The sequence below is a fragment of the Hippoglossus hippoglossus genome, chromosome 18, assembly GCF_009819705.1.
Source record: "Hippoglossus hippoglossus isolate fHipHip1 chromosome 18, fHipHip1.pri, whole genome shotgun sequence".
In the NCBI taxonomy this organism is placed as follows: domain Eukaryota; kingdom Metazoa; phylum Chordata; class Actinopteri; order Pleuronectiformes; family Pleuronectidae; genus Hippoglossus; species Hippoglossus hippoglossus.
This window is the reverse complement of record NC_047168.1, coordinates 16,535,661-16,559,534: the sequence shown is the minus strand read 5'-3', so window position 1 is coordinate 16,559,534 and position 23,874 is coordinate 16,535,661. Positions and strand designations below refer to the sequence as shown.

The following is a 23,874-nucleotide window of genomic DNA, read 5'->3' as shown; positions in this document are numbered from 1 at the left end:
TGAGGACAGCTCATGGACAGACGTCTTGTCGTCATGGTGAGGACAGCTCATGGACAGACGTCTTGTCCTCTTGGTGAGGACAGCTCATGGACAGACATCTTGTCGTCTTGGTGAGGACAGCTCATGGACAGACGTCTTGTCCTCTTGGTGAGGACAGCTCATGGACAGACGTCTTGTCGTCATGGTGAGGACAGCTCATGGACAGACGTCTTGTCCTCTTGGTGAGGACAGCTCATGGACAGACGTCTTGTCGTCATGGTGAGGACAGCTCATGGACAGACATCTTGTCGTCATCGGCATCACTGCTGTTGCCATGGTTATCTCTAGTGTCACCTCTGCCAGCCAATCAGAGGGCAGGATACAAAAAACATCCTTAATACCACATCATGTTAATCCTCTTTTGTTTTTCAGACTTTATTTGTGTGTTTGTTTATTTGTGTGTGTGTGTGTGTGTGTGTGGGAGGGGGGGGCGCTGTTGGATTAAGGATTTAAGTGTATTCTCTCATCAGTTTTTTTTATTGCAGTATATTAGAATCAGAATAAGGTTTTATCGTCAAGCAGATTTACACATACAAGGATATATAAGTATAAATATACAATTTTAAACATGTAAAAATACCATAAACACCAGGGGAGGGGCTCTAACAGTCCATCACCAGGGTGGGAGGGGTATGTCACCATCATCATCATCTTCATCATCTTCATCACCATCATCATCATCATCATCTTCATCATCACCATCATCATCATCATCATCTTCATCATCATTCTAACTCAAACGTTGGTTAATTATTAATTTATTGGATTCTACTCTTCATCTTCATCACACAGAACATCTCCAGTTGTCACGGTTACCACCATTCATTAATATAATCATCAGTCTATTAAACTTGTTACCACGGCAACACGCAAAGGTGAGCAGTTCATAGTCAATGAGTAAATGATGAGAGTGTCAGTGTGTGTGTAGTTGTGTGTCAGTGTGTAGTTGTGTGTCAGTGTGTAGTTGTGTCTCAGAATGTGTGTAGTTGTGTGTTCTCAGGTTGTGGTTCTCTCTCTCCAGCTCCTTGTTCTTCTTCTGCAGTTCTGTGATTTCTTCTCTCAGAAGCTTCACCTCCTCCCTCACTGTCACCATCAGGTGAGTCTTCACCAGGTCCTACACACACACACACACACAGACACACACACACAGACAAATAAACAAATACACAAACAAATAGTTACATTGCAGTTGATTCCAACTCACCATGGCTCGTTCAACTTTACTGTCGATGGCAACCAGACTGTTACAGGAAGAACTGAAGAGACAGACAGGTGAGACAGACAGAAGAGACAGACAGGTGAGACAGACAGGTGAGACAGACAGGTGAGAGGTAGACAGGTGAGACAGACAGGTGAGACAGACAGAAGAGACAGACAGGTGAGAGATAGATGGAGAATTAAATGTGAAATATTTCATTCAACTTTCTTTGATTTGAGTTTCAGCTGTTGACGACGTTGCTACAGATAAAATGATATATTATAATTATGTATATACCATTTATCTAATATATGTAGTGAATCATGACGTTAAACTGACGAAGTTCTCAAGGAAATGTTTTCGACAATTGAAATGTGCTAATTAGAATTATTTTAGCTCTGATCAATAATTGAATCAAACGTGTGATCAGATTTTAATGACGATGCTCTGTGTCAGCCCCGCCCTCTTTGCTGGGTTGCCATGGTTACCTGTGGCAGAACAGCAGCAGTGACATCATGGTGGCTTCTGAACCCTGCCCATTGGGAGGAGCTTTATTAGAGATTGACCAATGAGGACGAGGAGGCGGGGCAGATGGCAGGGTCATGTGATGCGATTGGTTGCAGCCTCTGGGCTGTACCTCAGTGATTGGTTGAGCTGAGGGTGGGGTTGGCTTGGTACCCGGCCAGGACTCTCTGACCCCTGACCCCTGACATCGGATCTTTCTACGATCTCGTAAAACAACAGGTGTCTCTGGTCGCTTAGCAACAAGCTGCAGAGTCCTAACAGGGAGGGGCGGGGTCGACGGAGGTCGACGATGCGAACGAGGATGCGCTCCCAGGTCAGAGACGGGAGAAGACGACTTAGCACGACCAAACATCTTCAGCCAATCACAGTCCACCGTCAGACAGGATCCTCTAATCAGACGTCAGACATTGCAAGAACATCCCGACCAATGACAACTCAGAAGAAAATTGAAATATCCAATCAAACCACAAAATGTCCAAAAATCCAAGACCAGTTGTCCTTTGTTAACAGAAAGTTAATTTAGAAGTAAAAGTTGAGATGATCCATGATTGGCTGTCTCTGTAGACGAGTGAGAGACATCAGGTTTTCATGTGGACCTCTCCTCTCTCTCCCACACACACACACACACACACACTCTGATTGGCTGCTGTCTCATTCCAGCTCCTGCCCACTCACTGTCGTAGCCAATAGGAATGTGGCGGTTCTGCCCACACACAAACAGAGCTTCATTCATTCACACACACAAATCATTTTTCTGGAAAACCTCCAAACTGAGGTCATTTTAGATTTCACATAATTTAAGATCAATCAATGATGTCATCTTCTCTTGAATAAGAAGCGAACTGACGCTCGATATCAGAGTGTAAGATTTAATTAAAAGAAGGAAAGTGATCAAATATAAAAGCACAGGAGTGTTAGTGTAAGATTGAATTAGTGCTCAGTGCTGTGTCAAAGTTTTCTATGTTAAAAAAAGACAATTTTTCATTTCACAGAGACGAACAAGACAATTAAAAAAAGTTTAGAAAGTTTTAACTGAACTTTATTTTAAAAACTTTATTATTCTAAACAGTTTCACTTAAAGAAGAGGCTCTGAATGAATGGTTCCAGTGTTCGCACACACACACACACATTGCTGTGGCAATCAGTCGATTGTGGATTGTGTGCGTGTGTGTGTGAACAAAATGTTCTGACATGATTCTGTTTTACAAACATCAACAAACAATAACAAACAACAAAAACCACTGATAAACAAAGGCAAAAATAACAACAACAACAACAACAACAACAACGATAACAGAGGCCAGAGCTCTGTACTATGAAGCAGGATTTGCGGTTATCAGATTAACTTCAGGTTTAATTCATAGTTTTCAGTTTTACGAAGCTCGTTGACTTGTTATCAGGTAAATCACCACGGTAACTTACACTGAACAGCTAATCTGCTCCAGATTAAATTGGAGATAAGAGATCAAACACCGTAAAGCTCCGCCCACTGACCCATCCCTTCCTTTGAACCATGACATCATGTTCTTAGAGGATCCGTGGAGCTGGTGTGGATTGTTCGAGTCTCTGAGGAGGACCAGGGTCTTCAGAGACCCACAAGATCCTTTGAGCTCCTCTGATGAGTTTCTGAAAGATCTAGATTCTCCTCAGAGGATGAACCTCTGTCAGCTGCTGGAGCCCAACAGAACCAGTCTGACCCGTAAAGTGCTCCCAGTACCACAGACCGCATCTGCTTCACTTACTGATACTGATGTACTGGGACTGTTAGCGGAGGAGAACCTCACATACTTTAATACTTTGATCCTTTAAGTAGCTTCATCCTGTGAAATACATATTTATTTGGGGGACAGATAGTTTCCAGATTTACCTTGTGACAGCCCCCCCCCCCCTGGGACTTGAACACTCACCACAGTGACTCTCCACTGTTGTGTGGTGCACACTCTCCTTAAAGGGAAGGATAAGGGAAGTTTAAATCAACGTCTGGTTGGTTAAGTTGATCTCTAACTCACCCAGTACATCTCAATCTCTCTGACTCATCCTGTCACCAAAACACAAAATGCTCTCAGGCAGCTTCCTGAAAATATGTCAATGTGTTTTTATTGAGGGATGTCAAAGGCTTCCACCACAGTGTGTCCTCGGAGTCAGTGTGTGTCCACATCATGGGATTCTAACGTTTCTCATCAAGAGGCCTCTTCACTTCACTTCGACACACTAACCCTTGTCTTGTTAGTAAACAACAGGTTACTGAGTTATTTATCTCATTCACACACTTTATCATATCGTGGTCACATGATATTTTTACCGAATGTCACCAGGGGGCGGTGTAAGTTACACAATGACACAATCCCATATGTTTTACCAGCTGTTCTTCCTGCACTTAGCAGCTGTAACTGTTTCTTTTATTCTGGATGTTTGTTTTCCTCTGATTTTTATTATACAATATCCTCGAGAAATATGAGGCTCTGCTGTCAGTCAAACTGTCAATGTCTGTGATTGGTCATATGCAGTAAACCCCGCCCCTTTCGTGTGCACACGCACAGATCTTGATGAAGAAAACCTAAGCTAATTTAGCAAGTTGATAACCAGCATCATGTGACCACTTAGCCTGAGTGTGATGGTTAGGTTATGTTCAACGTTTGTTTGATTCATCAAAACGGACAGATATCCTGAATATGTTGAACCAGCTTCGTAGAACAGACCCTGAACTACGGAGCTGGTTCAACATACTAGGTTTAAACTCAGGTGACCGAGGAAAGGCGGGTTAACAAACCCTGGTTCAGTAACTGTGTTAAACAGTTCTATAAAGCCGGTTAAGATGTTGGTCTGTTGAGTTTGGGTTATAGGATTGTAAAGATTCTCAAAGTTTTAAAGATTCTAAATGTTTTTAAGCTTCTAAATGTTTTTAAGCTTCTAAAGGCCCAATCCCATTTCACCCCTACCCCTTGTTTTCGAGGGTCATCTTGCCCCTTGAAACGGAGTCACAAGCGGTAGTGGTTGAAACCTTCCCCTACGAATTGGGACAGCACTTCAAGAAGCCGAAAACCAGACACGTAATCAGTAGTCGTCGATGTAAACAGACAAGACAGTTTTACCGGGGATGTCATTGTAATAACATTGTTGAGATTTTAAATAAAATACGGGATTATCACGCAAAAAAGGGTTAGGGTGATAATCCCCTATCCTATCTTTTTTTTAAGGTTGTGGTGAAAAAAGTGACAATAATACATTGAAATGATATTAAACTAAGATATTACAATCATTATCGTAATTTTAAAATCTTTATTAATGGAGAAAATATTACATTTGTGGGTCTCTCTCCCAGCTTGCTGGTGATTCGCAAGGCATTCTGGGTACCCCTAGGTTTGAAGTGTGGGTCTGAAAAATCTCCGTTTGGAGGGGTACACAGCCCCCCCCCCTCGGCCCCACCCCTTCGTCCCAACAGGTATTGGGACAGCCCACCCCTACACATGAACGCGCAAAATGAAGAAGGGCTAAGGGGTGAAATGGGATTGGGCCTACATGTTCTAAAGGTTCTACATGTTCTAAAGCAGGAGTGGGGAACCTTTTCTCTATCGAGGGCCATTTTAAGTTAAGTTGCTCTTCTCTGGCTCGTCTCTCGTCACTGTGATGTCACAGCAGACACCTGTGTGTTACCTTAAGAAGATGATGATCTAATAACCATCATCAACTGTTGTTTACATTTAAAAATAATAATTTAAGTTTAGTTGCACTTTGTAGTTTGTCTTTTTGAAGCTCTTTTGATAAAGGCGTCAGCGAAAATTATATATAATGTAATGATATGTAAACACAGACATTGCACCATGAAAACTCTGCTAGCACTGTTAGCATTGTGTTAGCATTCCCAATTAAAATCAAGGCCACTGTGGTCAGCTGTTTATTGACAGGTCACGTGCAGGTGATTACATGTGACACACGTGTCATGTGAAGGTCATTTGAATGTGAGGTGCTGGTCGTCAATCAATCAATCAAATTTTATTTGTATAGCCCATATTCACAAATCACAATTTGTCTCATAGGGCTTTGACATGGTGTGACATCCTCTGCCCTTAACCCTCAACAAGAGGAAGGAAAAACTACTTAAAAACCCTTTTAACAGGGAAAAAAGAACGTAGAAACCTCAGAGACACGTGTGAGGATCCGTCTCCCAGGACGGACAGAAGTGCAATGGATGTCAAGTGTAAAGGAGAACATCAAGATAAAGGTTTTAGCAGCATTGATAAGGGTAAACATTTTGAAGTATAACGGAAGGTCAGTGAATTGGTGGATTAATGTCATTAATGGTCGAGTGTCTGAGGAGAAATATTATGTATCGAGCAGTCCTGCTGCAATCACAGTCTGTGGTCAGCAGCCAGCAAGATCATGATCCACCATCAAGATCGGATGCCACTATAGTCCACAGTTATTGTCCACTGCCGCCATTAGGATCCATCATCAGCTGCCACCTCGGTCGTGGTCCACCACCAGTATCTGATGCCAACACGATAAAGGATCTGCCTTTGTTATCACGATCAGCCAGCACGATGCAGAATCCGCCATACTGGATCCACCATTACGACCTCTGATACGTGATCCACAGATCCTAATCCATGATGTGGCCACAGCCGCGGCCCTGGATCTGCGGACGATAAGGCAAAGGGACTCCGGGGAAGAAGTCAAGTCAGTAACATGTATTGATGGGATATGAATTACTTTGATGTGATAACGATTGAGAAGAGGAAGGAGAAGCTGGAAAGAGAAGCTCCATGTGTCCCCCGACCTTCTAGACCTATAGCAGCCTAACTAAGAGCAGGTCTAGGACAAGCCTGTACCAGCTCTAACTATAAGCTTTATCAAAAAGGAAGGTTTTAAGCCTACTCTTAAACGTACAGATGGTGTCTGCCTCCCGAACTGAAAGTGGGAGATGATTCCACAGGAGAGGAGCTTGATAGCTGAAAGCTCTGGCTCCTACTCTACTTTTAGAGACTTTAGGGACGAGGAGTAAGCCTGAATTCTGGGAGCGCAGTGCTCTAGTGGGTTGATAAGGTACTAACAGCTCCTTAAGATATAATGGTGCCATATTGTTAAGGGCCTTGAAGGTGAGGAGGAGAATTTTAAATTCTATTCTAGATTTAACCGGAAGCCAGTGTAGCGAAGCTAATACTGGAGAAATGTGCTCTCTTTTCTTGGTTCTTGTCAGGACACGTGCTGCGGCATTTTGGACAAGCTGCAGAGTCTTTAACGACGTTGGAGCCGTAGGTGTGTTTGTTTTGCTCGAACAGGTCTTTGAGACACGTCAGATAAACTTGATGAAGACTCTCGATGTCCTCGCTGCTGGGACAAGGAGTCTGGGCGACCGAGATCGGTTTTCCCACTGAAATCAGAGCGAGACAGAGAGAGAGAGATGTAGTGGAACCACAACAAGAAACAACTCAGACTCCAACTGGTGCTAACTGATGCTAACACTACAACATGGACCTACAACGTACCTACGGTGTGGATGGACTTCCTGTACGGCATCAGGCCGAGGCTGTACTGGAAAACTCCTCTGGCATGAAACAGAGGAACTGCAAATCCCATGATGCTCTGCAGCTGGTTCTGTGGACACAGAACTACAAAGTGATAATCCCATAATGATAATGTTAGCATCACAACAACCAGGCATAACAGACCAACAGACTGTGTGGTAACTTCTTTTATATATATATATATATCAAATATATAATATAAAGAGTTGAACTCTGACCTGCAGCGTCCTCAGATTGGAACCTGAAGGATTCTTTATCTGAATGAACATCAGCTGTTTGAAGAAGACTTGAAACTAGAGACTGAGACAGAAACTCCTGAATGTTTCCTGACGTTATAAAGTGAGAAGTCACTTTCTATAGACTTCTATAGAAACTACCAGAGGAGTCGCCCCCTGCTGGCCTCACTTTCTGAAATCAGACTCTACATTTATTTAGATATAATATAAATATATGTATATAATATATAAACTGTGTATTGGTTAAACCTGAGCTGTCACAGAATAAATCAGCATTGAAGATCAGAGAGAAAGCAGAGCTCTCACTCTTAGGAGAAAAAAGAAGACAGAAAGTGTCTGAGTCCCTGTGATACCGACTGATCGCTTCAAGATTAATGATCAAACTGATCGATCGCTGCAGCTGCAACTCAAATGAACCCCATGATCCGGGGGGGTCAGCCAATCAGAGAGCACCTCTCTGCCTCCTCCTGCACCGACCTGTCACACAGTGTTTACTCAGATCAGCTGATTGAGAAAGTCAGACGCTCTGATGACACATGTGACGTTTACTCTAAATACAAGTTTCATAACATCAACAGTTTTTGTTTAATCACATCGAGATGATCAAGTCAGACAGTCAGATAGACAGGCAGACAGACAGACAGGCAGGCAGACAGACAGGCAGGCAGACAGACAGACAGACAGACAGACAGACAGACAGACAGGCAGGCAGGCAGGCAGGCAGACAGACAGACAGGCAGGCAGACAGGCAGGCAGGCAGGCAGGCAGACAGACAGGCAGACAGGCAGACAGGCAGACAGGCAGACACACAGATAGACAGGCAGGCAGGCAGACAGACAGGCAGGCAGACAGGCAGACAGACAGACAGACAGACAGACAGACAGACAGGCAGGCAGACAGACAGACAGACAGACAGGCAGGCAGGCAGACAGGCAGGCAGGCAGGCAGGCAGACAGACAGACAGACAGACAGACAGGCAGGCAGACAGGCAGACAGACAGACAGACAGACAGACAGACAGACAGACAGCTGTGTACCTCCACTCATGATGTATTCTCTGAACAGAGGGACTCTGAACCAGAACGGCAACATCAGCAGGTGAGACGTCAAACCAGGAAACAGACGAGAGAAACCTGTCGACTCCGTACAGAAGTTACCAAAGCCCCCCCGCCACCAGAACACCTGAGAGACAGACAGGCAGGCCGTGAGACAGACAGGTCAACACAGCCACCAGAACACCTGAGAGACAGACAGGCAGGCCGTGAGACAGACAGGTCAACACAGCCACCACAACACCTGAGAGACAGACAGGCAGGCCGTGAGACAGACAGGTCAACACAGCCACCACAACACCTGAGAGACAGACAGGCAGGCCGTGAGACAGACAGGTCAACACAGCCACCACAACACCTGAGAGACAGACAGGCCGTGAGACAGACAGGTCAACACAGCCACCACAACACCTGACAGACAGACAGGCCGTGAGACAGACAGGTCAACACAGCCACCACAACACCTGAGAGACAGACAGGCCGTGAGACAGACAGGTCAACACAGCCACCCCAACACCTGAGAGACAGACAGGCAGGCCGTGAGACAGACAGGTCAACACAGCCACCACAACACCTGAGAGACAGACAGACAGGCCGTGAGACAGACAGGTCAACACAGCCACCACAACACCTGAGAGACAGACAGGCCGTGAGACAGACAGGTCAACACAGCCACCACAACACCTGACAGACAGACAGGCCGTGAGACAGACAGGTCAACACAGCCACCACAACACCTGAGAGACAGACAGGCCGTGAGACAGACAGGTCAACACAGCCACCCCAACACCTGAGAGACAGACAGGCAGGCCGTGAGACAGACAGGTCAACACAGCCACCACAACACCTGAGAGACAGACAGACAGGCCGTGAGACAGACAGGTCAACACAGCCACCACAACACCTGAGAGACAGACAGGCCGTGAGACAGACAGGTCAACACAGCCACCACAACACCTGAGAGACAGGCAGGCCGTGAGACAGACAGGTCAACACAGCCACCCCAACACCTGAGAGACAGACAGGCAGGCCGTGAGACAGACAGGTCAACACAGCCACCACAACACCTGAGAGACAGACAGGCCGTGAGACAGACAGGTCAACACAGCCACTACAACACCTGAGAGACAGACAGGCAGGCCGTGAGACAGACAGGTCAACACAGCCACCACAACACCTGAGAGACAGACAGGCCGTGAGACAGACCGGTCAACACAGCCACCCCAACACCTGAGAGACAGACAGGCAGGCCGTGAGACAGACAGGTCAACACAGCCACCACAACACCTGAGAGACAGACAGGCCGTGAGACAGACAGGTCAACACAGCCACCAGAACACCTGACAGACAGACAGGCCGTGAGACAGACAGGTCAACACAGCCACCACAACACCTGAGAGACAGACAGGCAGGCCGTGAGACAGACAGGTCAACACAGCCACTACAACACCTGAGAGACAGACAGACAGGCCGTGAGACAGACAGGTCAACACAGCCACCACAACACCTGAGAGACAGACAGGCCGTGAGACAGACAGGTCAACACAGCCACTACAACACCTGAGAGACAGACAGGCAGGCCGTGAGACAGACAGGTCAACACAGCCACCACAACACCTGAGAGACAGACAGGCCGTGAGACAGACAGGTCAACACAGCCACTACAACACCTGAGAGACAGACAGGCAGGCCGTGAGACAGACAGGTCAACACAGCCACCACAACACCTGAGAGACAGACAGGCCGTGAGACAGACAGGTCAACACAGCCACTACAACACCTGAGAGACAGACAGACAGGCCGTGAGACAGACAGGTCAACACAGCCACCACAACACCTGAGAGACAGACAGGCCGTGAGACAGACAGGTCAACACAGCCACTACAACACCTGAGAGACAGACAGACAGGCCGTGAGACAGACAGGTCAACACAGCCACCACAACACCTGAGAGACAGACAGGCCGTGAGACAGACAGGTCAACACAGCCACCACAACACCTGAGAGACAGACAGGCAGGCCGTGAGACAGACAGGTCAACACAGCCACCACAACACCTGAGAGACAGACAGGCCGTGAGACAGACAGGTCAACACAGCCACTACAACACCTGAGAGACAGACAGGCAGGCCGTGAGACAGACAGGTCAACACAGCCACCACAACACCTGAGAGACAGACAGGCCGTGAGACAGACAGGTCAACACAGCCACTACAACACCTGAGAGACAGACAGACAGGCCGTGAGACAGACAGGTCAACACAGCCACCACAACACCTGAGAGACAGGCAGGCCGTGAGACAGACAGGTCAACACAGCCACCAGAACACCTGAGAGACAGACAGGCAGGCCGTGAGACAGACAGGTCAACACAGCCACCACAACACCTGAGAGACAGACAGGCAGGCCGTGAGACAGACAGGTCAACACAGCCACCACAACACCTGAGAGACAGACAGGCAGGCCGTGAGACAGACAGGTCAACACAGCCACCACAACACCTGAGAGACAGACAGGCCGTGAGACAGACAGGTCAACACAGCCACCACAACACCTGACAGACAGACAGGCCGTGAGACAGACAGGTCAACACAGCCACCACAACACCTGAGAGACAGACAGGCCGTGAGACAGACAGGTCAACACAGCCACCCCAACACCTGAGAGACAGACAGGCAGGCCGTGAGACAGACAGGTCAACACAGCCACCACAACACCTGAGAGACAGACAGACAGGCCGTGAGACAGACAGGTCAACACAGCCACCACAACACCTGAGAGACAGACAGGCCGTGAGACAGACAGGTCAACACAGCCACCACAACACCTGAGAGACAGGCAGGCCGTGAGACAGACAGGTCAACACAGCCACCCCAACACCTGAGAGACAGACAGGCAGGCCGTGAGACAGACAGGTCAACACAGCCACCACAACACCTGAGAGACAGACAGGCCGTGAGACAGACAGGTCAACACAGCCACTACAACACCTGAGAGACAGACAGGCAGGCCGTGAGACAGACAGGTCAACACAGCCACCACAACACCTGAGAGACAGACAGGCCGTGAGACAGACAGGTCAACACAGCCACCCCAACACCTGAGAGACAGACAGGCAGGCCGTGAGACAGACAGGTCAACACAGCCACCACAACACCTGAGAGACAGACAGGCCGTGAGACAGACAGGTCAACACAGCCACCAGAACACCTGACAGACAGACAGGCCGTGAGACAGACAGGTCAACACAGCCACCACAACACCTGAGAGACAGACAGGCAGGCCGTGAGACAGACAGGTCAACACAGCCACTACAACACCTGAGAGACAGACAGACAGGCCGTGAGACAGACAGGTCAACACAGCCACCACAACACCTGAGAGACAGACAGGCCGTGAGACAGACAGGTCAACACAGCCACCACAACACCTGAGAGACAGACAGGCAGGCCGTGAGACAGACAGGTCAACACAGCCACCACAACACCTGAGAGACAGACAGGCCGTGAGACAGACAGGTCAACACAGCCACTACAACACCTGAGAGACAGACAGGCAGGCCGTGAGACAGACAGGTCAACACAGCCACCACAACACCTGAGAGACAGACAGGCCGTGAGACAGACAGGTCAACACAGCCACTACAACACCTGAGAGACAGACAGACAGGCCGTGAGACAGACAGGTCAACACAGCCACCACAACACCTGAGAGACAGACAGGCCGTGAGACAGACAGGTCAACACAGCCACTACAACACCTGAGAGACAGACAGACAGGCCGTGAGACAGACAGGTCAACACAGCCACCACAACACCTGAGAGACAGACAGGCCGTGAGACAGACAGGTCAACACAGCCACTACAACACCTGAGAGACAGACAGGCAGGCCGTGAGACAGACAGGTCAACACAGCCACCACAACACCTGAGAGACAGACAGGCCGTGAGACAGACAGGTCAACACAGCCACTACAACACCTGAGAGACAGACAGGCAGGCCGTGAGACAGACAGGTCAACACAGCCACCACAACACCTGAGAGACAGACAGGCCGTGAGACAGACAGGTCAACACAGCCACTACAACACCTGAGAGACAGACAGACAGGCCGTGAGACAGACAGGTCAACACAGCCACCACAACACCTGAGAGACAGACAGGCCGTGAGACAGACAGGTCAACACAGCCACTACAACACCTGAGAGACAGACAGGCAGGCCGTGAGACAGACAGGTCAACACAGCCACCACAACACCTGAGAGACAGACAGGCCGTGAGACAGACAGGTCAACACAGCCACTACAACACCTGAGAGACAGAAAGGCCGTGAGACAGACAGGTCAACAAAGCCACCACAACACCTGAGAGACAGAAAGGCAGGCCGTGAGACAGACAGGTCAACACAGCCACCACAACACCTGAGAGACAGACAGGCCGTGAGACAGACAGTTCAACACAGCCACTACAACACCTGAGAGACAGACAGACAGGCAGAAAGACAGACAGGTCAACACAGCCACCACAACACCTGAGAGACAGACAGGCCGTGAGACAGACAGGTCAACACAGCCACCACAACACCTGAGAGACAGACAGGCCGTGAGACAGACAGGTCAACACAGCCACTACAACACCTGAGAGACAGACAGGCAGGCCGTGAGACAGACAGGTCAACACAGCCACCACAACACCTGAGAGACAGACAGGCCGTGAGACAGACAGGTCAACACAGCCACCCCAACACCTGAGAGACAGACAGACAGGCCGTGAGACAGACAGGTCAACACAGCCACCACAACACCTGAGAGACAGACAGGCCGTGAGACAGACAGGTCAACACAGCCACTACAACACCTGAGAGACAGACAGACAGGCCGTGAGACAGACAGGTCAACACAGCCACCACAACACCTGAGAGACAGACAGGCCGTGAGACAGACAGGTCAACACAGCCACTACAACACCTGAGAGACAGACAGGCAGGCCGTGAGACAGACAGGTCAACACAGCCACCACAACACCTGAGAGACAGACAGGCCGTGAGACAGACAGGTCAACACAGCCACTACAACACCTGAGAGACAGAAAGGCCGTGAGACAGACAGGTCAACACAGCCACCACAACACCTGAGAGACAGAAAGGCAGGCCGTGAGACAGACAGGTCAACACAGCCACCACAACACCTGAGAGACAGACAGGCCGTGAGACAGACAGTTCAACACAGCCACTACAACACCTGAGAGACAGACAGACAGGCAGAAAGACAGACAGGTCAACACAGCCACCACAACACCTGAGAGACAGACAGGCCGTGAGACAGACAGGTCAACACAGCCACCACAACACCTGAGAGACAGACAGGCAGGCCGTGAGACAGACAGGTCAACACAGCCACCACAACACCTGAGAGACAGACAGGCCGTGAGACAGACAGGTCAACACAGCCACCAGAACACCTGACAGACAGACAGGCCGTGAGACAGACAGGTCAACACAGCCACCACAACACCTGAGAGACAGACAGGCCGTGAGACAGACAGGTCAACACAGCCACTACAACACCTGAGAGACAGACAGGCAGGCCGTGAGACAGACAGGTCAACACAGCCACCACAACACCTGAGAGACAGACAGGCCGTGAGACAGACAGGTCAACACAGCCACTACAACACCTGAGAGACAGACAGGCAGGCCGTGAGACAGACAGGTCAACACAGCCACCACAACACCTGAGAGACAGACAGGCCGTGAGACAGACAGGTCAACACAGCCACTACAACACCTGAGAGACAGACAGACAGGCCGTGAGACAGACAGGTCAACACAGCCACCACAACACCTGAGAGACAGACAGGCCGTGAGACAGACAGGTCAACACAGCCACTACAACACCTGAGAGACAGACAGACAGGCCGTGAGACAGACAGTTCAACACAGCCACCACAACACCTGAGAGACAGACAGGCCGTGAGACAGACAGGTCAACACAGCCACTACAACACCTGAGAGACAGACAGGCAGGCCGTGAGACAGACAGGTCAACACAGCCACCACAACACCTGAGAGACAGACAGGCCGTGAGACAGACAGGTCAACACAGCCACTACAACACCTGAGAGACAGACAGGCAGGCCGTGAGACAGACAGGTCAACACAGCCACCACAACACCTGAGAGACAGACAGGCCGTGAGACAGACAGGTCAACACAGCCACTACAACACCTGAGAGACAGACAGACAGGCCGTGAGACAGACAGGTCAACACAGCCACCACAACACCTGAGAGACAGACAGGCCGTGAGACAGACAGGTCAACACAGCCACTACAACACCTGAGAGACAGACAGGCAGGCCGTGAGACAGACAGGTCAACACAGCCACCACAACACCTGAGAGACAGACAGGCCGTGAGACAGACAGGTCAACACAGCCACTACAACACCTGAGAGACAGAAAGGCCGTGAGACAGACAGGTCAACACAGCCACCACAACACCTGAGAGACAGAAAGGCAGGCCGTGAGACAGACAGGTCAACACAGCCACCACAACACCTGAGAGACAGACAGGCCGTGAGACAGACAGTTCAACACAGCCACTACAACACCTGAGAGACAGACAGACAGACAGGCAGAAAGACAGACAGGTCAACACAGCCACCACAACACCTGAGAGACAGACAGGCCGTGAGACAGACAGGTCAACACAGCCACCACAACACCTGAGAGACAGACAGGCCGTGAGACAGACAGGTCAACACAGCCACTACAACACCTGAGAGACAGACAGGCAGGCCGTGAGACAGACAGGTCAACACAGCCACCACAACACCTGAGAGACAGACAGACAGGCCGTGAGACAGACAGGTCAACACAGCCACCACAACACCTGAGAGACAGACAGGCCGTGAGACAGACAGGTCAACACAGCCACTACAACACCTGAGAGACAGACAGACAGGCCGTGAGACAGACAGGTCAACACAGCCACCACAACACCTGAGAGACAGACAGGCCGTGAGACAGACAGGTCAACACAGCCACTACAACACCTGAGAGACAGAAAGGCCGTGAGACAGACAGGTCAACACAGCCACCACAACACCTGAGAGACAGAAAGGCAGGCCGTGAGACAGACAGGTCAACACAGCCACCACAACACCTGAGAGACAGACAGGCCGTGAGACAGACAGTTCAACACAGCCACTACAACACCTGAGAGACAGACAGACAGGCAGAAAGACAGACAGGTCAACACAGCCACCACAACACCTGAGAGACAGACAGGCCGTGAGACAGACAGGTCAACACAGCCACCCCAACACCTGAGAGACAGACAGGCAGGCCGTGAGACAGACAGGTCAACACAGCCACCACAACACCTGAGAGACAGACAGGCCGTGAGACAGACAGGTCAACACAGCCACCAGAACACCTGACAGACAGACAGGCCGTGAGACAGACAGGTCAACACAGCCACCACAACACCTGAGAGACAGACAGGCCGTGAGACAGACAGGTCAACACAGCCACCACAACACCTGAGAGACAGACAGGCCGTGAGACAGACAGGTCAACACAGCCACTACAACACCTGAGAGACAGAAAGGCCGTGAGACAGACAGGTCAACACAGCCACCACAACACCTGAGAGACAGACAGGCCGTGAGACAGACAGGTCAACACAGCCACTACAACACCTGAGAGACAGAAAGGCCGTGAGACAGACAGGTCAACACAGCCACCACAACACCTGAGAGACAGACAGGCCGTGAGACAGACAGGTCAACACAGCCACCACAACACCTGAGAGACAGGCAGGCCGTGAGACAGACAGGTCAACACAGCCACCCCAACACCTGAGAGACAGACAGGCAGGCCGTGAGACAGACAGGTCAACACAGCCACCACAACACCTGAGAGACAGACAGGCCGTGAGACAGACAGGTCAACACAGCCACTACAACACCTGAGAGACAGACAGGCAGGCCGTGAGACAGACAGGTCAACACAGCCACCACAACACCTGAGAGACAGACAGGCCGTGAGACAGACAGGTCAACACAGCCACTACAACACCTGAGAGACAGACAGGCAGGCCGTGAGACAGACAGGTCAACACAGCCACCACAACACCTGAGAGACAGACAGGCCGTGAGACAGACAGGTCAACACAGCCACCACAACACCTGAGAGACAGACAGGCCGTGAGACAGACAGGTCAACACAGCCACCCCAACACCTGAGAGACAGACAGACAGGCAGAAAGACAGAGTTTCTCACCATGTGGGTGAAATCCAAAGATGTAGTTTTTCCTTGGATCCAGATCAACTGTTTTAATCAGCTGCAGACACAAATCAATAACCAATAAATAACTAATAATGAATGATCAGAATTCAATAATGATTTATCAATGTTCAACAATGTATATTCAATTATCAATAATAAATGATCAAAAATCTGTAATGATTAATCAATGATCCATAATGAACGATCATCAGGAGTATTGATCAATCAGCTCTGACCGTTAATGGAAAGTAATCTCTGAAGTAATCCCACGACCCAGCTCCTGACCCAACGTGACCTCCGACCTCCACTGCTGGGCGTGTCCCTGTCCAACCACAGCCAACCAGAATACAGCAGGGCCAGCATCCACCAATCAGAGAGAGCCAGCAAGACAAACACTGCCAGACAGCACTGAGCTGAGGGAGAGACAGGTCGTTAGAGAGACAGACAGTGAGAGAGAGAGAGAGTGAGACGGAGAGTGAGAAAGACTGAGGAGGAGACAGAGAGACAGACCGTGAGACATACAGATACAGACACAGACACAGACAGGTACCCAGAGCCAGGTAGGAGAACATCCACTGTAGAACAGACAGACAGGTACAGAAAGGTACAGACAGAAAGGTACAGACAGACACCCTAGAGCCAGGAAGGAGAACATCCACTGTAGAACAGACAGAATGATACAGACATACAGGTACAGACAGAGACACACAGGTACAGACAGACAAGTACAGACCGACAGAAACAGACAGACAAGTACAGAGAGACAGGTACCCAGAGCTAGGAAGGAGAACATCCACTGTAGAAGAGACAGACAGATACAGACAGACAGGTACAGACAGATACCTAGAGCCAGGAAGGAGAACATCCACTGTAGAAGAGACAGACAGACAGGTACAGACAGATACCTAGAGCCAGGAAGGAGAACACCCACTGTAGAACAGACAGACAGGTACAGACAGACAGGTACAGACAGGTACCTAGAGCCAGGAAGGAGAACATCCACTGTAGAACAGACAGACAGGTACAGACAGATACCTAGAGCCAGGAAGGAGAACATCCACTGTAGAACAGACAAACAGATACAGACAGACAGACAGATACAGGCAGACAGACAAATACAGACAGGTACAGACAGACAGACAGGTACAGACAGGTACCTAGAGCCAGGAAGGAGAACATCCACTGTAGAACCGCCGCAGTTTGAAACCTCCTCCGCAGCGGAACGTTCATCGGAGCGAACTCGATCTTCATGCCGGCGGTCGCTCTCCTTCGCCCGGCTTGGAGCGCTGCGACGTCCCGGTGTCTCTGCCTGATGTCGGTGCCAGTCTGTCTCTCGGCCTGTCTGTCGGTAGATGAGCAGGTTGACTTCCTGATTGGTTGAAACAATCTTGAATTAAATCTTTATTCAGTTTGAACAAACTTCACAGACACGCTGCACGCGCTCATCCACTGACCATGCGCCTGACAATGTTTCCTCTCAGCCAATCACAGCTCGTGACGACACACGCCTGAAGTGAGGCGCGTTCACGGAGGATGAGAAACATTTAAACATGATGAGTGAAAACATGAGCTGGTGCATCAAAGATCATAAACTAACTGAGCTAGAATAAACCAAACTAAACTAAACTTTAACTTTAACTTTAACTTTAACTTTAAAGGGGACATAGCATGAAAATTCCACTTTGTTAGTGCTTGTACAGGTTAATGTGGGTATCTGGCTCATGTCTACCAACCCAAAAACTCTGGGAAAAAAACACTTGCGCGTTTTGTTATGGTTCCTCTAAGTCAGAAACGTCATGCTTGAGTGACTTGATTGAGCTTCCTGTGTATTGTGTCGTAACAAGGCACTGGACGTCTCCCTACATGGTCTTGGCCCGCCCCCCACCTCATCCCCCCCGCCCCCCCACACTCGTTACGCCGGGTTTACACCGGAGGCAGCGAGGCTGCGAGGCAGCGCAGCGCCGTTCTCCAGCGCGCAGCCGCCTGGCTGTTCACACGGGACGAGCATTTCTCCGCTGGTCAGCCCCATAGACTGTATATATAAGGTCAGCCCGCGATTCTGCTTTCTCCGCTTGTTGTTGTACCCGTTGAATGTCGGGGTTCGGGGGTAAATGATGGTCTTCATAGCCCCCCCCCCCCCTCTCTTTCTCTCTCTGTCTGTCTGCTTGTGTGCTTGTAGTGGGGGGGCAGAGGGGGACATTTAATTATGTGATTGGGAAAATTAAAACTCCAGGACAGCAGAAGGGGAATACAAAGTATGGGATGCATATTTGATAATTTATATCATATAAAATATGTAATTTATATCGTTTAAAATCATGGGGGGAGAGGGGGGGGAGCTGGCTCATTAGCATTTAAAGGAACAGGCACTCAGAACAGGTCGCTCTGTGGAGGGCTGTTTTATACAGGGTAAAAAGCTGTTTGAAATGATCCTTGTGGTATTTTGACCAAAGTATGTTACAGACATTTCATTAAGACCCCAAGGAACCAGATCAACTTGTGGTCAAATGGGCATGCTATGTCCCCTTTAAGACGGGGACAGCTAGAGGTCACCAGGTCTGCTCTAAGAAGAAGAAGAAGAAGAAGAAGAAGAAGAAGTTTGTTTGTAATACAATTTTTATTTTAACCCAATACAATATATATTTTAAGACATCTTGATCCACACTCCACACCAGCTGGTGGCGGTAATACACCAAATCGTTGTTTGCCAACCGGCAAAAAAAACCAAAAGAAGAAGAAGAAGAAGAAGAAGAAGAAGAAGAGGGGGGGGTCGAGGAGGAGAAGCAGCAGCAACAGAAGAAGAAGCAGAAGAAGAAGAAGAAGACGCTGTTTACACGGTTTCACATGTGAGTTTTTTCTCTTCGTTTCACGTGAAAAGCAGTTACACGTTAGCTCCTCACATGCTAACAAAATGCTAACAGCGCCGGTGTTGTGGTTAGCCCATCCCCCGTCAGCTGTTAGCATGTTGGCTAACAGTGGATCGGTTTCCATTATCGGACACACCCTGCTCCGACTATGTTCCGTCCGCTGTCTGACCTCCGCACAGTGTGTCCATTGTTACCTCATCCAGCAGCTTGTGTGTGTGTGTGTGTGTGTGTGTGTGTGTGTGTGTGTGTGTGTGTGTGTGTGTGTGTGTGTGTGTGTGTGTGTGTGTGTGTGTGTGTGTGTGTGTTACTGTGTAAATGTGTGTGTCCATTGTTGTGTACAAAGCTGGATAAACTAAACTGGTTTGATTGAGTTTGGTTTAACTCTGTGACTCGAATGTTTTTCAACAGACACTGTTTGTATATTTCATCATCAGGTCTGCCGTTACCGTGGAGACCGCTGTCATCACGGAGGTCAAAGCTGACGTTGCCATGGCCAACAACACGGAGGACCACGTGTCTGAGCAAACCTCCCCTCTTGAGGAAGAGTTGAAGAAACCCGCTAGCCGCCGCCGTCGACGAGCCGGTGTATCATTAGGGAGGCGGGGCCAGAGAGGGAAGAAGTGGGGCCCTGCAGACAAGAGGCGGGGCCCAGGTGAGAAGAGACGTGGTCAGAAGGAGAAGCGGCGAGGTCAGGAGGAGAAGAAGGAGGGCGTGACGGTGAAGAGAATGTGGAGTGGCGGGAAGCGACAATATTGTGTGTTCTGTCGGCGTCCGCAGGTGAAGATCGCACGTCACCTGCTGCGAAAGCACACAGACGAACCGGAGGTGATGGCCGCCAGCACGCTGCCGACCGGCTCCAAACAACGCCACCTGCTGTTGGACCACCTACGCTGCAGAGGCAACTACCTCCACAACATTGAGGTTTGTTCACCTGTCGACAACCATCTTTCTGTGTACCTGTCTGTCTGTTTACCTGTCTGTGTACTTGTCTCTCTGCCACCTCAGGTGATCAGACAGGGCAGTGGTGAGATCATCCCGTGTCGTCAGCCATCAGAGGAGGTTGATGCGAGGAATTACCTGCCATGTCCACTCTGCCTCGGTTTCTTCCTTCGCTCAGATCTCTGGAAACATCAGGCATCCTGTCGCAAGAAGCTGTCGTCCAACCCCCCCAAAGACTCCACCTCCACCACAGAGACAACGTCGGACACGACATCTGACTATACAGGAAAGTCTGTCTGTGATCGAGGAGACAACAGGACTTCCAGGTCCACGGAGGACACACTGTCTGACCCCCAAGGGGACACAGTTGCAGCAGACCAGACCTGTGAACCCGGGTCCAAGCAGCCCGATACTGCTGAACCCAGTGGGGATCAGAATGCGACCTCTGACCCCGGGGTGGATCGGCCAAGGAAGCGAATTAGGGTCCAAGCCGCAGCATCCCGCCTCCTTCCAATTTCTGGCGGAGCGTCGGAGAGTTGCAGCGAAGTCCTGCATCGCATGAACCAGGACCACATCTCACATCAGGTCTGTACACCTGTTGTCCTGTGTCTCTACCTGTCCGTCCTTTACCCATCTCTGTGTTAATCCTACGTTTATTCACTCTGTCCAGGTCAAATCTGATTGGTTGATCTGTAAATATGGAAACAAGTTGATGGGGAACCAAGACGGCGGCCAGAAGAGGTACGATTATGTCAGTCAGAAGCTGCGGGAACTTGGGAGGTTCCTACTGGCAGCTAAATCACTGGACTCTGGCGTTCACACCCTGCTGGACGTTCTGGCTCCAGGCCGCCTCAGCCTGGCGCTGGCTGCTGCCAGAAAGGCGTCCGGGTACCGTTGGAGCCGCCCTCCGCTGGCAGTGAAGACCACACTGAAAACAGTTTGCGAGATTGCCATCGGAGAGAGTCTGCAGGACGGAGACTGGGAGGCTGCAGCCAAAACCACCGACTTCTACCACATCCTGGGAAGAGAGTGGGACAACCTGGGGCTGCTGAACCCTGACGCAGGTAACAAGGGGGTCAAACCTCAGGACGCATGGTTAAACAGTACTCAGCTGAATTTGATCCTGACCAGATCATTTTTATTACTCTTGTCTCTGAGGCGGAGCAGCTCTTGCCAGGGTCAGTTTACGCTTCTTGACAGCTCGTCAGGGTGAGGAAGAAGTTCAGAACGGATCATGTTTTACTTTAACAATGCACCAAATGTTTTTTTTTCTCCAGTGGCTCCTGAAGGAGGAAACAAGCTGAAGAAACAACTGGTCCAATCACAGAATGAGAAGAAGTCGAGTCAAGAGTCTGAACCAAGTCCTGTGGGTGAGTCCTGATTGGTGCAGGGTCTCAAATATGACAAACACGTGTTTGTATGCACAGGTAAGATGAGGCTCAATCTGAAGGTCATGTGACATTTACACGAGTTAAGTATGACTAATGTTTGACGGACTTCATGATTAATATTAATATATTGCAGCCGCCAAACAAACATCAGACCCTAGATGCTGCAGGTTGTGTTCAGAGTAAACAATGATATGAACATGATGCCAAGCTAGCTGTCTTTCCTTGCAAGCTTTATGATATTTCTTTGTAAATGCATCACAAAGATAGGTGAGTAAAAACCGAATGAAAGTATGTATTTCTGCCTGAAGCTAACATTAGCTCAGATGATCAAGACGACTGGCAACTTTTAAGGTGGATGTTACTCAGTAAGTGAAAAATGTACACCTCATTTTAACAATTCATTTTGATCCCTTTATTATTCAGTCATCCCTGCACAGAATGTCCAGTAGATGGTGCTATTTGACCTCCTTCCTATCCGTCTTTTACCTTTTTGTAGTTCCATCAAAGAGCAGCAACAGACCTGCGACCATGATTCCACCAGAGTCCAGACTGCAGACTCCCCTCACAGGTAGGTCCACCTGGATTCATGAATCCATCACTAACATGTGTTCAGGAGCTCATTCTGGTTTTTAAGAGATCTGCAGTTTTATCACCTTTTCATCTGTGTTTCAGTTCCTGTGGCTCCGAGAAAGGTCCGACGTCGCCCGTGGTCATCTGCAGAGAAGGAGGCAGTCTGGAGACAGTTGGGAGTCCACGTTCTGGTGCAGACAGTACCTGGGAAGGAAGTCTGTCAGCGCTGTCTGGACCTTGAGCCTGTCCTCAGAGGTCGACATTGGAAAGACATAAAGAACCAAGTCCACAACCAAATCCAGAGCCAAAAGAAGCAGCAGTTCCACGCCCAGATGGACCTTCAAGACCCCCAGGAACAACAGAATCAAGAACATGACCAAACTCAGAAGAAGCAGCACCAGCACTTCCAGGCCCAAATGGACCAACATGGAAAGGACCAAACCCAGAACCAGAAGAAACTGCAGTACCATGCCCAGATAGACCACCAGGACCAGGACAATGTTCAGAATCAGAAGAAACAGCAGTACCATCTCCAGTTGGACCAACAGAACCAGGACCACACCATGAAAAAACAGCAGTTCCAAGTTCAGATGGACCACCAGGACCAGGAAAGCATACAGAATCACAAGAAACAGCATTACCACACCCAGATGGACCACCAGGACCACCTTCAAATTCATAAAAAGCAACTATGCCATTCTAGATTGGAACACCCGGACCATATTCAGGTCCACAAGAAGCAGCTGTACCAAATGGACCAGCAGACCCAGGTACTGCAGTCCACACTGGATCGGGACGCGTCGTCTCTTCTGACGGGCACTCCATTTGGACCTGATGGACCTCATCGGGCCACAGGACTCTCACTTGTGGAGCGGGACCCCATTATCAGTCCATATCCACTTCCACACCGGGCCCCAGGGCTTAACATGGACCAGCTGCTGCCCAGAACAGAGTGGACTGATGAGTCTCTGGCCCAGAACTACCCAATCAACAGGCAGCTAGCCAGGAACCTTCTCCCAGATGCACCCACAGGAGGACCTCTGCCCAATCCACACTCTGGACATGTCCACTTCTGACAGACAGGCCCACAAGGGCCCTGAACACAATTGACAGTATCAGATAACAATGTATTGTGTTTCCTTATAATGACAAAAAAGTCTTGAAGACCTCCAGTCCCTGAAAATAAAATCAACCTTTTCCATCACAGGTTCCTCCAACTTTCTGTTCATGTAACGATACTGAGG

General features: G+C 49.6%; 3 protein-coding genes across 3 annotated transcripts in view; 1 reads left to right on the top strand and 2 right to left on the bottom strand.

The window, feature by feature from the left end:
- Nucleotides 1-464: 464 nt before the first annotated feature.
- LOC117779241 lies at nucleotides 465-2,689 on the bottom strand. Its single transcript, XM_034615274.1, has 5 exons — nucleotides 1,726-2,689; nucleotides 1,244-1,295; nucleotides 1,018-1,153; nucleotides 812-959; nucleotides 465-767 (listed from the first exon to the last, which is right to left on the bottom strand). The coding sequence occupies exons 1-4, from the start codon at nucleotides 2,112-2,114 to the stop codon at nucleotides 877-879; spliced, it is 660 nt and encodes a 219-aa protein (XP_034471165.1). The 5' UTR covers nucleotides 2,115-2,689; the 3' UTR covers nucleotides 465-767; nucleotides 812-876.
- Nucleotides 2,690-5,641: 2,952 nt separating this feature from the next.
- Nucleotides 5,642-18,343, bottom strand: mogat3a (monoacylglycerol O-acyltransferase 3a). The gene is given in 10 exon segments (XM_034569393.1): nucleotides 5,642-5,737; nucleotides 7,005-7,133; nucleotides 7,249-7,357; nucleotides 7,506-7,559; nucleotides 8,510-8,704; nucleotides 15,996-16,009; nucleotides 16,858-16,918; nucleotides 17,100-17,136; nucleotides 17,138-17,276; nucleotides 18,021-18,343. Coding segments are annotated over 10 exon segments (858 nt in total). The 5' UTR covers nucleotides 18,115-18,343; the 3' UTR covers nucleotides 5,642-5,711.
- Nucleotides 18,344-19,551: 1,208 nt separating this feature from the next.
- LOC117779230 overlaps nucleotides 19,552-23,874 on the top strand; it is a 4,366-nt gene continuing 43 nt past the window's right edge. Inside the window, exons 1-7 of the mRNA XM_034615241.1 lie at nucleotides 19,552-19,709; nucleotides 20,165-20,651; nucleotides 20,736-21,254; nucleotides 21,340-21,733; nucleotides 21,947-22,039; nucleotides 22,557-22,628; nucleotides 22,733-23,874. The exon at nucleotides 22,733-23,874 is cut by the window's right edge and continues 43 nt beyond it. Coding sequence (XP_034471132.1) covers nucleotides 19,708-19,709; nucleotides 20,165-20,651; nucleotides 20,736-21,254; nucleotides 21,340-21,733; nucleotides 21,947-22,039; nucleotides 22,557-22,628; nucleotides 22,733-23,706 — 2,541 coding nt within the window. The 5' untranslated portion in view covers nucleotides 19,552-19,707 and the 3' untranslated portion in view covers nucleotides 23,707-23,874. The remainder of the gene's footprint in view (nucleotides 19,710-20,164; nucleotides 20,652-20,735; nucleotides 21,255-21,339; nucleotides 21,734-21,946; nucleotides 22,040-22,556; nucleotides 22,629-22,732) is intronic.

Coding starts and splice junctions, on each gene's coding strand:
- LOC117779241 (XM_034615274.1), bottom strand. CDS start 2,114: ATGTTTGGTCGTGCTAAGTCGTCTTCTCCCGTCTCTGACCTGGGAGCG. Junction 1,296..1,725: donor CTGCTGCTGTTCTGCCACAG/GTAACCATGGCA, acceptor CTGTCTCTTCAG/TTCTTCCTGTAACAGTCTGG. Junction 1,154..1,243: donor GTAAAGTTGAACGAGCCATG/GTGAGTTGGAAT, acceptor GTGTGTGTGTAG/GACCTGGTGAAGACTCACCT.